This window comes from Cucumis sativus, chromosome 4, assembly GCF_000004075.3.
Source record: "Cucumis sativus cultivar 9930 chromosome 4, Cucumber_9930_V3, whole genome shotgun sequence".
NCBI classification, from domain to species: Eukaryota; Viridiplantae; Streptophyta; class Magnoliopsida; order Cucurbitales; family Cucurbitaceae; genus Cucumis; species Cucumis sativus.
In genome coordinates, this window is record NC_026658.2 from 15599875 (window position 1) to 15616245 (window position 16371).

At 30.9% G+C, this 16371-nt stretch overlaps 3 protein-coding genes across 7 annotated transcripts; all 3 read left to right on the forward strand.

Annotated features, from left to right (window-relative positions):
• The first annotated feature begins 390 nt into the window (after positions 1-390).
• LOC101218250 (trihelix transcription factor GT-3b) lies at positions 391-4547 on the forward strand. 5 transcript variants are annotated; one of them, XR_004215900.1, is made up of 4 exons: positions 391-843; positions 2281-2798; positions 2982-3140; positions 4198-4547. XR_004215900.1 is itself a non-coding variant. In XM_031883858.1 (3 exons), the coding sequence occupies exons 1-2, from the start codon at positions 577-579 to the stop codon at positions 2791-2793; spliced, it is 780 nt and encodes a 259-aa protein (XP_031739718.1). In that variant the 5' UTR covers positions 391-576; the 3' UTR covers positions 2794-2798; positions 2962-4547. The 5 variants fall into 5 exon arrangements, 3 of the variants coding, with proteins under 3 accessions (XP_031739718.1, XP_011653700.1, XP_031739717.1); XR_004215901.1 differs by having other exon boundaries at positions 3090-3140; XM_031883858.1 differs by having other exon boundaries at positions 2962-4547.
• A 4517-nt stretch (positions 4548-9064) lies between these two features.
• Positions 9065-11733, forward strand: LOC101212899 (protein trichome birefringence-like 3). Its single transcript, XM_004148567.3, has 6 exons — positions 9065-9379; positions 9649-9889; positions 9967-10138; positions 10646-10845; positions 10950-11108; positions 11187-11733. The coding sequence occupies exons 1-6, from the start codon at positions 9163-9165 to the stop codon at positions 11518-11520; spliced, it is 1323 nt and encodes a 440-aa protein (XP_004148615.1). The 5' UTR covers positions 9065-9162; the 3' UTR covers positions 11521-11733.
• Positions 11734-12362: 629 nt separating this feature from the next.
• On the forward strand, positions 12363-15662 carry LOC101212664 (protein SCO1 homolog 1, mitochondrial). The gene is made up of 7 exons (XM_004148566.3): positions 12363-12609; positions 12982-13158; positions 13259-13349; positions 13996-14208; positions 14822-14908; positions 14993-15125; positions 15216-15662. Exons 1-7 carry the CDS (start codon positions 12448-12450, stop codon positions 15325-15327), a joined length of 975 nt encoding a protein of 324 aa, XP_004148614.1. The 5' UTR covers positions 12363-12447; the 3' UTR covers positions 15328-15662.
• The last annotated feature ends 709 nt before the right edge of the window (positions 15663-16371 follow it).

The window sequence follows — 16371 nt, forward strand, 5'->3', positions numbered from 1 at the left end:
TTCTTTTGGTGATTCTGTAGTTTAAACATATTGTATATGAAGAAATTATGCCCCACTAACCCAGGAAGACTATAAACACACACACATGCATATGAGCATATTTATAATTTGAATAATGAATAGTGTGATAAAAGATTAGGGATCTAATTGAGTGTTATGTTTTCTTTTAAAAAAGAAAAAGAAAAAGAAAAACAGTTAAGAGAGAGTTTTGGTGGGTGTGGAGTGTGGACATACACACACACCATAATTAGGTGTATCCATCATTTTTTTGTTTGTTGTTGTAAGCGTGACGACATGTCGACGATACCAATGACACAAAATTAAAATCGCGTGAAAGGATAAAGACGACACTGCACCACTATACTCAATTAACAAAACTCTACACACACACGCACGCACAAAAAAAAAAATCCCTCAAATAATATTTTTACGCTTTCATACACAAACAAACAACATCCCAGCTATAATTCACACCCATTATTTGACGTTCAAATTCCTCCCTCCTCTCCTTTTCTTTCTCTCATAACCAAATATCCATTAATAATCGCCCCGATCTTTTTCGGAATTTTCCGCGCTATGGAAGATTTTTGCGATCTCCGCCGTGCTGTTTTTCATCGAATCGGCGTTAATGCGGAGGCGGCGGGGGATAGGTTTCCGCCGTGGAGTGTACTGGAGACGAAGGAATTGCTGGCGATTAGAGCGGCTTTGGATAAGAATTTCTCGGAGATGAAACAGAATAGAATGCTTTGGATTTCGGTGGCCGAAAAGATGAAGGCTAAAGGCTTTAATCGAAGCGACGAGCAGTGTAAATGTAAATGGAAAAATCTCGTCACTCGTTATAAGGTAATCAAATGAATACTCTTTTTTTTAGGGTTTTTGATATGTAACCGCTACCTTTAATTTATTATATAACAAAATATTTTCTCCGTTATAATTTTATTAAAATTTTATTTTAAAAAAGTCGAGTTTAGAATTTTAATATACACAAAATTTAATTTAATTTAATGAAAATTTTAGACATATTATTAATTACAAAGTTGAAGATATAGAGTTGTATCAAATACAAAACCAAAAGTTTATACATCTATTAAATATTTTTGAATCGTCATATTTTATATTCTCTAGTTCTCCCCTTTCACGTATTGTTCATATATACATATAGAAATTTTATAACTAAATAAACACAAAGCCTAAAGAATTTGATACTAAACTTAATTAAACTCACAGTTTTGTCATCAAACTAATTAAACTCTTAAAAAAATAATATGAATAATTATTTGTCAAATCTGAGGAGTTAAGGCATCAAATCTAACAAATTTTCTTTACCATCTTAAATGGACCTATCGTCAAAAAAATTGAAAAAAAAAATACAATGTTGGAATGCTTAATTAGCTTAGGGTTTAGGATTCTCACTATAGTCTTCATCAAATTTGGATTCTTAACTAAATTAAAAAAAAAAAAACTTAAAATTATTTTTTCTTGGAATTTTGAAATCAAAAGGTAAAAAAGGATGAATAGAAATAACATTTATAAGCTTAATCTAGAAACTTGGCATGTGATTTATTTGTTATTGTAATTATTATTATTATTATTAACAACTGGTGTACTGATTTGATTTTTTAGAAACAGGGAAATAAAAAAAAAATGGTGACAAAGGATTTTGCAGCCATGAAGTAATAGAATAATTAAAGTGTGATATTTAATTTCGAGAAGGAAGTGTACAAGTTACTCGCTAAATAATTTCTATATAGTATAACAATAAACTTTATAATATAAATAAAGAACTTTGACACATTAATCATATAAGAAAAGACATTGCATATCAATGAAATATTCCTAAATTTTCTCTCTCTAAAAAAGAAGAACATATTGTCAACTAGAAACTTAATTGATATATGTGCTAAAGACCGAAATACACGTACTTCAAATCTCTAACTAAAGTAATCAATATATTTCTATATAACAATTGAAATTAATTTATATAAAACTATCAAGTCATTTTCGAGTGGGAGAAAATTCTTTAAATATTTTAAATATATAATTACAAACAAATTAACTTATAAAAATATTAAAAAAAGAGAGAGAATTAAGTAAAAAAAAAAAAAACAAAGATAAATTGTTAATTACCAAACATAATCACAAGTATATTACTTGTGTGTGTAAATTGTTAATAGACAAAGATAAAATAAGGCACTGTGTGTTAACTATGAAACAATTTTTCTCGTTTTTTTTTTTTTTTTTATTCTCTTTACTAACTCTCAGCAGTTTTTACACATACAGGGTTGTGAAACTATGGATCCCAAAGCTCTAAAGCATCAATTTCCGTTTTACGACGACCTTCATACAATTTTTACTGCAAGGATGCAAAAGAATTGGTGGGTCGAAGCCGAAAACCGATCTGGAGGCTCGAAAAGGAAACCAAACGAGGATCCCAATGGTGATAGGGAATTAGAAAACGAAGAAAAAACAAAAACGAAAAATGGCACAAAAAAGAGGAAATGGAAAAGGGATAATCCTGAAGAACATGAGAGGAATTTGAAGGAAATATTGAAGGATTTTGTGAAAAGAGAGATGGAAATGGAGAGGGAATGGAGAGAAGCATTTAGGGTTAGAGAAGAAGAGAGAAGGTTAAAAGAGGAAGAATGGAGAATGAAAATGGAAGGCATTGAGAGAGAGAAAATGATGATGGAGATTTTATGGAGAGAAAGTGAGGACAAAAGAAGGGAAAGAGAAGAAGCAAGAGCTCAGAAAACAGATGCTTTGATCTCTGCTTTGTTGACCAACCTCACGTAATTAAGGTAAGGTTATTGAAGGTATTTGGTAACAAAATTAAGTAACAGTTAAGTTATATATTTGGACAACTTAAAGGATATATTATTACATGATCTAATTCATTATGGACCCGTAATTTTGTATATACAAGTGTGATTTGTTGAGTAAAGACCAGATTACTGTTCTTAGGAGGTTATGTACAACTGTAGGATCAACACAATTAATTCATACATGCAAAGTTTACAGTCCCAAAATACTATGGCGTTCCAACCACACCTATTTGCGATTTGATAGTGAAGGTTTCCCCATTGTTGCAGAGCTGAAGAAGACCACAAACTCTTTGAAGGTTGTTATGATCTAAGCTCCAGGTAATTCAACAATAATTTAAATCATGAATTTGAGTTTTATAAAATTTTCAACAACTCTTTCATCTCATAGTATAATTAATTTAAGATTGCCATTTTTAGGACTTATTTAATCACAAAAGTGGGGTTATAAATTAACTTAGAAATTTGTATCACCGAATAAGAATTTGAATTATTTTGTAAGTTGAATCATTGTTTAATGATGACACTTAAATTCAAATATGCATGTCGTTCAATTAAAATGATCTTCATGATCTTCTCTCTAATCTTTATCAAGATATTTTCTTAATTAAGAACATAGCATTGTTTTAGATGTGGGGAAAAGATACAAATTTTATCATTTATAAAAAAAAAAAATTATGATTTTTCATTTTTTTTAAATAATGTTCTATAAAGGTATGCATATGTTTTTTCCACCTAAAGTAAAGGTATATGTAATTATGTATCTATGAATTATTAACAAGTAGACTACCAATTTATCCCAAGTTGATTATTGATTGAATATATATATATATATAAAAGCTCATAAGTTATTCTAGGATATATAAAACAAATATAGAAATTAATTTAATTAAGAAAATTTAGGATATGTGTTATTTAGAATCAGAATGATGGTAAATAATGGTAAATATCAGTTGGGAGATTGACTTTTACTTGAAATAATTTTCTTTCATCTCTTATAACACAATAATTTTGTAGATGTTAATTACATTGGATATATGGGCTACCTTTCATTTGCATATAATTTTTTTAAAAATGTTAAAATTTAAATTGTTGTGTTTTCCTTAGTTAAATGTATAATAGTTTAGAATTTTGCTATAATGTTTCTTAATAATTAAATTATTTGCTCAAGTAGATATAATTTGACATACCTAAATGATCATTTGGTGCGTTTTCATGTAAACAAAATTTTCTTTATGGGAGCTAGCATTAAGGATCAATCTTATACATACAAACCTATGATCTTCAAAATGTTATATGCTAATTTAGCCTCATATATACCCCATGATAGCTAGAGAGGGGACTAACTCATTATTCCTAATAAGAGTTGCATATGCAGGTCTCTTTGCAAGTATATGATCATAGAGTTACAGGGAATTTTAATGCTTTTATAGATTTTGAATTTCCATCCATGTTCAGATATCTTTTATCTTGATTGTTCCATGCTTAGTGGTCGTAATACATTTTGATTATTGACCATTTTTCATTATTAGAGATAGCAACGAGGTATGGCTAAGATAGAATAGACTACTCAATCCTCACCCACTCAAGTGAAAATATTTTATCTTCATCAGCCTGTTTAATTCATTTCCATTCCCATTCCAAAAAGTTAAGTCAGAATTAGTGAACATTTCTCATGTTATTTTTTTTAGTGCAGTTAACAATGAAAAGGACTAACAATATAATAAATTTCATTCATTGTATAAGATTTTCCTTAATTTGTAGGCAATATAAATGAATAGCACATCGATTATAGTACTAAATGTCTTTTTGAAGAAAAGAGGTAAAATGAAGAAAGGGACAAATCCATTAAAGTGAGAAACATGATATGATCATACTATATATCAACACACCAATTAATAACCATCAAGATTTTATATATAGTATATTATAAGTTATCAACGTGTCTGTCAAAATAATTGATATCACAATTGGGAAATGATAAAAATAAATCATTTAAAAAAGAAACAAATATAATATATATATATATATATATAAAAAGCTTAAATTATGAAAATACCTTTGAAGATTATTATATGTTCAAAAAGTACAGCAATTGTTTATTTATTTATTTATAATTGAGTATTGGTATTTTATAAACGTTTCAAAGAGAAATGTTTGAGTAGAGATCTTTTAAAATATTGGATGAAAAAAAGGTCTAACTTACCTTTACTTTGGAGATTATTATATTTGGCTTATAAAATTTTAAAAGTATCTTATATATATGTTTATGAACTTTAAAGATTAGTCTAATACATTCTTCAACAATCAATTTCATTCATTAAATTTCTAAAAATGTAGATACTAGATGTTTTTTGTATCAGATAAGTGATCACCGATCTACAATTTTACATATTTTTACCCTCATGTATATTAATCATAAGATTGTGAAGTTAGATTTTCATTGAACACAAAATTGAATTTTATAATCAAAATAAGTTTAATTCAATTGACATCAAACACGTACTATCAACTTTGAAATCAGAAGTTTGATGTTCTACAGTCCATGATATTCTAAAAGATCCAAGATTAGCTTCTTTTTAATGAAGCATTAATAGTTAATCTTGATCTTCATCTTAGTTAGAATTATTCCGTAGAGAGAGAAACCGTCGTATAGAATAATAGTTACACCTTTTTATTAAACTAATAGTTGAAGAGTGATTTTTGGAATGGTTCCTAAACAATATAACAACAATCCTCAAATCAAGATCATTCCCTTTTATCTTTTACACTGCAACAAATATATCCCTTTGGAAAGTTGAACCCAAATCAATATATGGTCGCCTCCAATGAAGGCTCAAAACTAAAGGGCTCGATTGGGATTTTTTTGTGTGTGTGATGGGCAGAATGACGTTATCAGATTTTGAAAGAACAATGAAGAAAACCAAAAGAAAGAAAAGCTTGAGTTTGAAGCTTTAGAATGAGATTGGGTGAAGAAAAAATATGAAAGGTGCGTGGGTTAATTGGTCCATTTTGAATGAGCACAAGGTGTGTTCGACGTGGGGTCTCAATGAATATATTTATATCTATATTTTTTTGGCTTTTAATCAATCATTGCTTTTGTTGAGAAATGAAATCATGGGGTTTGCGTATTGCTTAATGCTTTGGTTTTTAATTATACAATGCTGCATTACCAATTCATTTCCTTTTTTATTCTCACTTATTTCTCTCATCTTTCTATTCCCCTTCAATTCATTTTTCTTAAACACTTCATGTGTTATTATTTTCAAACTTTGCTAAACCCTAAACCCATTCTCCTCTTGTATTTTGTATGATATTGCACAATTGATAGTTGTCTACAAGTAGTTCTTATACTATTCCGATGTAAATATGTTAATTATTTTAAATGAAGGCGTGTCATTTGTAGTGAGAGTTGAAGAGAGTGATTGAGTTTTGTAATTAAGAGATTGAACTATCTAATTTTAAGATGCTAACTAAGTGTTTTGTGTTTATTGAATTTGTTTGTGATTCATCAAAATCAACTTAAGTTAGTCACTAAATTAATTGGTAATTAGCAAGGCATCATTTGAATTTTTTTTCTTAATTTAGGTTTATTTTTTCCCTAGATTCCACTAATGATTCTCACTTTTTTTAGAAACGTCTGAATTATTCTTAATTAATTAAATTATAATTTTTATAAAAAAAAAACTACTTTTTTTTTTTAATGTTTTTCTAGTTTAGCTTGTTTTTTTAAAAAAGACAACCAGAGAGAGGTGGATGAAAAAATAAAGGGTCGTCACAAAAGCAAACAGAATAATAACGACACAAAGAATGATAATTTAATTCAATGAAAAATCACCTACTTTTGGAGAACAGTACTGTGTTCGATGGAGCAAAACTTCACTATATAAAGAGTTTAGCAATTACAACAAAAGTATTTTTTCTGCTAGACTCTGCCTTAAGTAATTACTACATAGTTTGCTCTTCAACATTTCAACTTAAGCTCCCTTAAGTTTGAGCTTCTCAACTTCCACAAAAATGCTTCTTCAAGCTTTGTATAATTGGGTCCCTCAATACAATATACTTAGGCTTGCCCTAAGAGTGAGATCCCCTCATATTCACTATATTTAGACTCCTCTTAAAATAAAATATTAATATCAAACTCTTCTCAAGTTCTACAATGGCTACCGAATCAAAATTCTCAACAACAAGCACAAATTTTCAATATCAATACAGGAAGGTTGAGGCTTAGACAAACCTTAAGCTCAAAACGTTCAATTCACACACTTTACCGATGAGACAACTCACCCTAAAAATAAATTATGAGAACACAATATAAATATGGCTAGCTATGAAAATACATTTTGGAGATATATATTATTTGCAAAAGAATAAAGAAGGTAAGTACGACCTGAGAAAAAAGATCTATAAATTCCACAATTATATATGAAAAGAATGTTTTGCTACCATTATTATGCCAACAACTATATATTATGTATCTTCTTGAGATGTTGTTCAACATGATACTTAAGTTTTGCCTTCAAATAAAATCAGTCTAACACGTTTAAATAACAAACATCACGTGCGTGTTGAGAAAATTTGAATCTCTAGCATATCCGACCTATTAAATACTGTCAAATATGTGACGTGGTCTACTTTCTACCGTGTTTAAAAGAAAATATTTAAGTGATCAAGTTAAAATATATATATATGTGTGTATATTTATTTTATTTAGATAATAATAATACAAATGGAGTCTCAATATAATAATTGTTGTTTTAAATTCAAGTAATTAAATAAAATATTATTAATGTATTGTTGATCTTCTAGTCGTACTCATTAATAGCCATGATTAAAACATCACTAACGAATTGAAATCAAATCACTACATTTTTTAGTGTGAATTGGTGGTTCTAAATCATGAAAACTTAGAACTGTCCATAAATAAAATCCATATCCTAAATTTCCTTTTCTTTTTCTTTTTTTGAAAACATAATTTCTCCATTTTTTCTTCAATAGACATTTCATCAAACATTTTCTTGAATCTTTTCATCAATATTATCCCAAAATCCTTTTCTGTTAACATCATTCACAAATTCATATAATTTAAAAAAAAAAAGTAATAAATAAATCATTTATTGAAAGAAAAGAAAAAATAAAAACAACACGTGCCGGCACATAAATATATAAAAATAATTAGGACGTAATTGCGTTTGATTACACTTTAAGAACAATAATAATGAATTGTACAATAATATTTATAAATAATTGTAAATATAGTAAATTCTAAGTTTTGGTTGCATTCAGTTATATTAAAAAATATTTTAGACATAAATTTTATGTTTATAACTCTCCTAAAAAATAAATAAAAAAACAAGTGAAATTATAAGGATTTGGATCACTTAAAATTCTGAATTAAAATCTTAAAAAGAAAAAGAAAAATACAAGAATAAATGTAAATTGGAGTGAAATAATAAAATCAATATATAGTTTTATATTAAAATGTGAAATTTGGTCCATTTTTCTTTAAATTATTTGGAAATAATTGCTTAATATATATTTTTTTCTTTTTTGCTATTTTTGTGAAATATTGAGTTTAAATGATTTTTGAGCTCGTTTAATTTTAGATTCTAATGAAAATAGCCAACAAATTGTTTAATAAATCTATTCACTTATTAAAGCTTAGAATAATAAACCGATATACTAATTAAATTAAAACTTTAATTGTTGAAATTTGAGAAATATAAATTCATTTTTCTACATTAAAATAAAAAAAAAATCTCGTTTAGAGAATATTTTTTTGAAAAAAATGAAGGAATAATTATAAAAGTAATGAATTGAGTACTATTTTGGAGCAGGAATAAAATAACAATTTCTTAAAGGATTTCCAAAAGAAGAAAAACTTTGCTGACTCAATAAAAAAAATTATGGCGTACGTTTGTGTCTCTTTTTATTATTTACATTTATATTATAGAGAATGAATGTTTGTCTTATACATATCTATAATCTCATAAATTGACCTGAAATCTTTTAGAGAGAAAAAAGACATAAAAATTTATAAATTCACCAAAATGAAAAGATTCAGAATCTGCTTTGAGAGAGAAATTGACCAATTAGATGTGAAGAAATGAAAACAAAAATTAAAATTAGGGTATCAAACCCACCCACCCCCACCCTTCTTAACCTCCATAAAGAAGAGCTAATAAAACTCAAAGCCAACCACACTTTTCTTTAGCTTCACTCCTACTCAAACACTCCATCCATAAAATATTACCTTAAACTCCCCTAAAATAACCTCCTCCTCTTCTTCATTCTCTCCTCAACCTTTCCTAACTACATTTCTTTTCTTTTCTTTTCTTCTTGCATGCCCTCTATGAGCTTGTTGGCGTCTTCTCCCTCGGGCCTCATGGCCAAACCGCCCTCGGTCGCCCGACTCAAGCCTCACCTCCCCTTCCTCACTGTCGTCCTCTGTGCCTTTGCCTTCCTTGCTCTCTTCTACACCGAGCGCATCACTTTCTTCTCTTCCGCCTCCATTTTTAAACTCAAGTCCTGTCCTCGAAAATCCACCCCTTTCAAGACAAGTAGGTTTTATTATCGTCCTAATAAAATATTGTTACTCTTCCTTGGTTAAGTTCTTTCAATTCTATGAGTTGCATTCTTTCATGAATGGAATTGAAAGAATACAATGCTAAACGAGGAGTCACGTAAATATTCAAATAGACATAGAGTAAACCAACTTTGAATTTTATAATTCTAGTTGAAAAAAAAATGATTGCAGTTCAACTAACGGTCAAATTATACAGTTGCACTCACGATTACTTCATCCTTGACCCCTTTAGTTTCCTTACAGGGGAGAAGCCAAAGGCAGAGGAGCAGTGGAGAGACCCATTGATGGACGACCGGTTCGAGTTTGACCCAGAGGAATGCAGCGTAGTGAACGGGAAGTGGGTCTTTAACAGGTCGATCAAGCCGTTGTACACGGACGAATCGTGCCCGTATCTAGACCGGCAAGTGTCATGCGTGAAGAACGGACGGGAGGATTCGGATTACCGGCATTGGGAGTGGCAACCAGATGAATGCAGATTGCCAAGGTTTGAGTTTGTGTTTGGTGATGAATTGAAGTAAAACAGAGAAGTAAAGTTAAAAGAAATTGGTTTGGAAATGACAGATTTAATGCAGAAATTGCACTGAAAAAGCTTAGAGGGAAGAGGCTAATGTTCGTTGGGGATTCATTACAGCGTGGGCAATGGCAATCACTTGTTTGTATGGTTGAGTGGATGATTCCTGAAGATCAAAAATCTCTCAAGCGAGGCCGATTTCACTCTGTTTTTACTATTAAGGTACCTTCTCATTCTCTTTTCTTATTTTCTTTAAACCAAAATTTGATTTTTTTTTATAAATTAAGATGGTAAAAATGTTTTAAATTTAGAACCTTTTATCAAAATCAAACTCAAAACAAATAACTAAAAGTGTAACATTTTTAGAGTTATAAATCAAATAAAAACTACATCTAATTCTATTTTGACATTTGTTTTGTTTAGTGTTTGTGCTTTCAAACCTACAATTTTAGTATTGGTACTTTTAAAATAGAAAAATTGTAGTGTAAATAACAAATCTACTAAAAATATTTATAAATATAGCAAAATTTTATCAATGATAGACATTTACACGTGTCTATCAATGATAGATAATGATAATCTATCGGTGTTTATCGTTATTTATCCTTACTATATTTATAAATATTTAGATTTATTTGATTATATCTAAAAACAACTCTTTAATAAAACTTATTTGAGGTAAATATGGTTGAATCATTCATGTATATGATGATGGGGGCATGGTTTCAGGAATACAAGGCTACAATAGAGTTCTATTGGGCTCCATTTCTAGTGCACTCAAATTCAGACAATCCCATCATTGGAGATCCAAGGCAAAGAATATTGAGAGTGGACTCGGTTGCAAACCACTCCAAGCATTGGACTAATGTTGACATTCTTGTCTTCAATACCTACGTTTGGTGGATGAGTGGCGTTAGAATTAAATCCTTGTAACCTCTCTCTTTCTCCCTCTATTTATAATATGAGTTGCATTTGCTTTTAAGTTATTGAAAAAGGAATTAAGTTTAATTTAGAAAATTAAAATGATGTGTAGATGGGGATCGTTTGAGAATGGAGAAGAAGGATATGAAGAATTTGATACACCAATTGCATATACAATGGGATTAAAGACTTGGGCCAATTGGGTTGACTCAAATGTCAATCCCAATATCACACGTGTCTTCTTTACAACTATGTCTCCAACTCACACAAGGTCTTTCTCTTTACCCTTTCTCCGCCCATTTCCTTTTTCCAATGTGTTAGAAAGATGATTTTATTTGTACAATCACAGGAGTATGGATTGGGGGAGAGTGAATGGGAGCAAATGCTTCAACGAAACAAAGCCAATCAAAAACAAGAAATTTTGGGGGAGCGGAGCCGATAAAGGAATAATGAGTGTGGTCTCTAAAATAGTTCACAAAATGAAAGTTCCGGTCACTTTTATCAACATTACCCAGCTTTCTGACTACCGTATCGACGCCCATTCCTCCATCTTCACCGAAACCGGCGGCAAGTTACTCACGCCGGAGCAAAAAGCCGATCCTCTTCACCACGCCGACTGCATCCACTGGTGCCTTCCCGGCGTTCCCGATACTTGGAATCAAATTCTTTTCGCACATTTGTAATATTAAAGTTATAAAACCAAACCAAATTAAACAAGAGTTTGAGTCCCTTTTGGCAAAAGAAAAAACTTTGTACCAAGTCTTGGGAGGATCAAATGCAAATTAATTTTTCTTTCGAGGCTTTTTCTTTTATGGTATATGATAAGGAATTTGAAATATGGTTTGTCAAAATGTGTAAATTATTTATTTATTGAAAAGGGTTATATTTTTAATTGAGTTTTTTTTATAATTTGATTTATATGATTTTGTAAGTGTTTAATTTTCTTTCTTGTAGGTTTAGAAATTTCTTTTACTCATATAGGTTTTAGAAACTTTAGTTCAATTTATTATACGTCTTAAAATCTGTCAATGTTGTCGATTGACTTTGTTATATTTGTAAATTTTATTAAAGGTTGCTACAAATGTTTTATTATATATATATCCAAATATATTTGATTTTCTTATATATAAATAAAGGTGTCATACGTTACCTAGAAATGAAAAACAACCAAACTTTTTTTATGGATTTGAATTAGTTTGATATTGTCTCTTTCGTGCGTCCGTAATCAAAATTATCCATAAACCGAGTTCAAACCGTTAGAAAGTCGAAAATCATTATTAAAATTATGTAATAGAAATGATAGGTTATTGTGTTATGACAGAAATGTGTGTCAATATGATAACTAACTTATAAATTAGATAGTCATAGACTATGCCACTGGTAGAACTTAGAAATCTATCAAATGGATATATTTATGTAAAAAATTTGGATAATTTACATTTTCGACCAGACGTTAATTAAATGGATCGGGCCCATTAAAAAAGCCCATTCATAATGATCCAAAAGCTATTTACATAAATAGCTCTCCGCCTTCCCTCCAAATTCCGGCGACGAGGGTTTCCGAAGGCCATTTCCACGTTTCAGGGTTTTACGAGAATTTACGGTTCACAATGGCGACCATTATTTCTAGGAGTGCGAAGCATTTACACTACGCAAATCTCAGTTTCTCTTTGCACCGGATGAGGTTACATTCTATTTCGCCTTCGCCGTCGACTTCGTCCTCTGTTCTAGCAGGCGCAAATTTTCATGATCCAGCTTTTCCCCTTCATTCGGTTGGTTTCTTCGTTGAATCATTAACTATCCGCTCTAATATTCGATCTGTGTTTTGTAATAATGTTTGTGTAGGAGTCGGTTTTCAGTGAAATTTACACGATACTCGCTTCTATCAGCAAGTTAGTGAATATTTGTAGGTTGTAAGCTACCTTATTTGGTGGCCTAGAATGTTTGGTTGATGATAGGGAAGAAATAATGAGGATTTTTTTTTATAGTATTCCTGGCCCGACGGTATTATGAGTTCTTTTTCTTTGTTTTCTTATAAATTCTCAATTGTCACCGTCTATAGAGGTTATATATAACGAGATTGTGTATAGCATTTCTAATTATGAGTATTTTTCTATCTGTTCGGGTTCCATCTTCTTCCTTAGGGGCCAGGAATGAACTTTTTAGCTACGTATATGAGGCGGCTTTATAGTACCACTTCTACTACTGCTGATTCTCAAAGCGCAGCCTCCGAGAAATCGGCAGAGTCCAATTCTAGTGAAGGGGATAAATCGGGGAACTCAAATGAGGGCCAGGATGCCGGAAAACCTGTTCGTGGTGGGGTATGGTTGCCTTTTTCTTTTCGAATGAGCTTTCTATAATCATCTGTAGCCTTTCTCTTGAAATTTGATCGTTTGGAGTTGATTGATTCTCTCTTTGCAGCCGGTATCATGGCTGAGTTTTCTTTTGCTGGTTGCCACTGGAGCGGGATTGGTTTTCTATTATGACAGGGAAAAGAAACGTCATATTGAAGGTAGACTACTATGGTGAGTGCCTGAGTGGAATAAATATTCTTCCCCATATTTTCTAAGAGAAGAAAATCTTCCAAGTAATGTTTATTCGAAGAGGTCTCTTGAACAAACAAAATGTGGGAGTTTGCCCTTTAATATGTTGTATATTCCTATTGTTATTTTTCGTGTTTTGTTATCAAAGCATATCGTGACTTATAACTATTAGTATTATATAGTAAAGAATTTTCAATTAATTTTTCCTTCTAATACAGACACGTGAGCTAGCTCTATTTAGTATTTTCTACGCATGTGCTACTCATATGAAATGAGACACTTGACTGACCTGACCAGTTTCTTTTGTTACGTTGCTGCATTCATTTGGGTAGTTATTTAGTTTCATGGTTCATTTCCAGCTTCATTATTTGATATCATCTATTGTCTAGCTCTGAGTGCATATTTGTAAGTCGTTTTAATTTTTAGGAGCTGGAACTATCCCACTATTAAGGGTCAGGTCACTGGAAAATTTAATGCAACACAATAGCAAGACTAATGGGTTGTTTTTAGTAGTTAGGGCATAATGTTTTGCTTTAGATTGTGCATGTGCAGTTTTATTTCAATATTGCTCCTTTTAATCTGCATTCGTGGTTGACATTCTTCTGAAATTAACAGAAATAAACAAAGCTTCCACAGAAGTGAAACAAGGACCGTCAGTTGGAAAAGCAGCTATTGGGGGTCCGTTTAAACTTGTCAATCATGATGGGAAGCAGGTCACAGAAAAAGACTTTTTTGGGAAATGGACATTGTTATATTTTGGCTTCACTCACTGTCCTGATATCTGCCCAGATGAGCTACAAAAGCTAGCTGCCGCAGTTGATAAAATCAGTTAGTCATTTGTTCTTTCACTCTTCTCAGTGCTTGTCTGCAAAACGAGTTTCAAAATACTCTCGTCTTTCTAAGTAAAGCTCACTGCAACTAAGTTGGAGTAAATTTTCCTGAAACATCTATTTTCATCAGCTTATTGTTCCATATTTCTTGTTTCTTGCAATCGAAACTATGGACTTATGAATAGACATCTCAAAATAATTCATATTATTTTTTTGAAAACAGGGGACTTTTCTCAGCTAGTCTTCCATAAAATGCATTGGTCTTTCATCAATTAACAAAATATTATGATGGCAGAAATGAAAAGTTCTTAGTGTAGTTTTATTGGGACATCTTAATGACCGTTCCTTTTATTGGATTTTGGGTAAGTTGTTATAAAGATGCGTGGCTTTTAGCTCAGGACTGCCGCTTATCATTTGATATTTTTCTTTGATTGGCAAAAATATCCTCCAACAAGAGCTATTTCCCGCATCCTTCATACTTCCAACAAGACCCATTTTATTATTTTCTCAAATATTCTTACACTGTTGTGACAATTTTCTGCTGAACTTTCTACATCTGTTATGACATTTGATTTATTCTTAGCAAATTATGTTTGTTTATTATTTCACAGAAAAGGCAGGAATAAAAATTGTGCCTGTTTTCATCTCTGTTGATCCTGAGAGAGATACAGTTGAACAAGTGCGGGAGTATGTCAAAGGTGTGTAGGAGTTGATTCTCAATCTGCTAATGGCAATTGTTCAGACAATACCAAATTAATATAATCTTTTCTCTAATGGTACAGAATTCCATCCGGACTTGGTTGGCCTTACTGGATCTTCAGATGAGATACGAAATGTAGCTCGAGCATATCGAGTTTATTATATGAAGACAGAAGAGGAAGACTCAGATTATCTTGTTGATCACTCCATAGTGATGTAAGTACAAGTTCTTCCAATTTGCTTGAAATCGAGCCTGTCATCACACGTTTAAGTTTTATCACAATCCAATGGGAAAATTTTGTGCAGGTACTTAATGGGTCCTGAGAAGATGGAATTTGTAAAATTTTTTGGGAAAAACAACGACGTTGATTCGCTTGCAGATGGTGTTATCAAAGAGATAAAGCAGTACAAGAAATAGAAAGATTTTGATCAACCAAGTTCAGTTATACAACTTTAATACGGTTAGTTGATAATTCAAACTGGTTACTTTTTTCTCCGAGTATTTTCATTGCTTGGCTTCTGTGGACTCACCAGGTTGATGATGGTATCTACAACAACAGGCTTGTCTTAGTTATTGATATATGTTTTGTCTTGGTTTCTCTTTTTCTTTCACCAAGCATTTCTTGAACGTTGATCCGACTTATTTTGATAATAATGCCATTGGCATACTGTTAGCGATTCAAACCCCTCTTTTACATATTCTAAATCTCAGCTTTTCATTCTTTAGTTACGAAAGTTGATTTTCATTAATTATAGAGAATTGTTGTTATTCAATGACTTAATAAGTTCACTATTCTTTTGATTGCTATCACCGGCTTAATTTTCATGCGTCGACCAATTTTGTGCGAAAGTTTAGAATTTGTATAAAAACTTGTGGGATTAGCCACTTAGATTGATCGATTATGGGATTAGAGATGAACTATGGGAGCCAACTTTTGTTTGTTATTTGCTAATCTACAAAATAAGTTTCGCTACCGTATTTAGTGTCGCTTCCTTTTCTCGACTTCTTAAAATCTATTCAACCAAAACTTGATACGATATGCAAAGACGATAATTTGAGGAATTGTATACTGACCAAATTCAACTAATCTATAGGTCATAAATGCGCTCATGGTAGTACATTATTTTAAACACTCAAAGAGCTACAACCAAGTTCAGATCATATGTGAATATGTTCGAAGATAATTTTAAAACTTGTAGAAATCATTCAAAACCATTCCAAAATATGTTTTCAGTATTCTCTAAAATCGCCTCAAAACTCACCACAACGCTTGTATCATTCAATCTTTTTTTAAGAAACATCATTCATATTAAATCTCATCAATATTTTAAAACCTTGTTTATTTAATAATTCTTAAGTTAGAATCTTAATTTTGAATAAACCTCGTTAGATTCTTATTCTTGGTAAAGATTTTAGATCTTAATCGACAAAAGTTAAGATGTAGATCTTATTCTTGGTGAA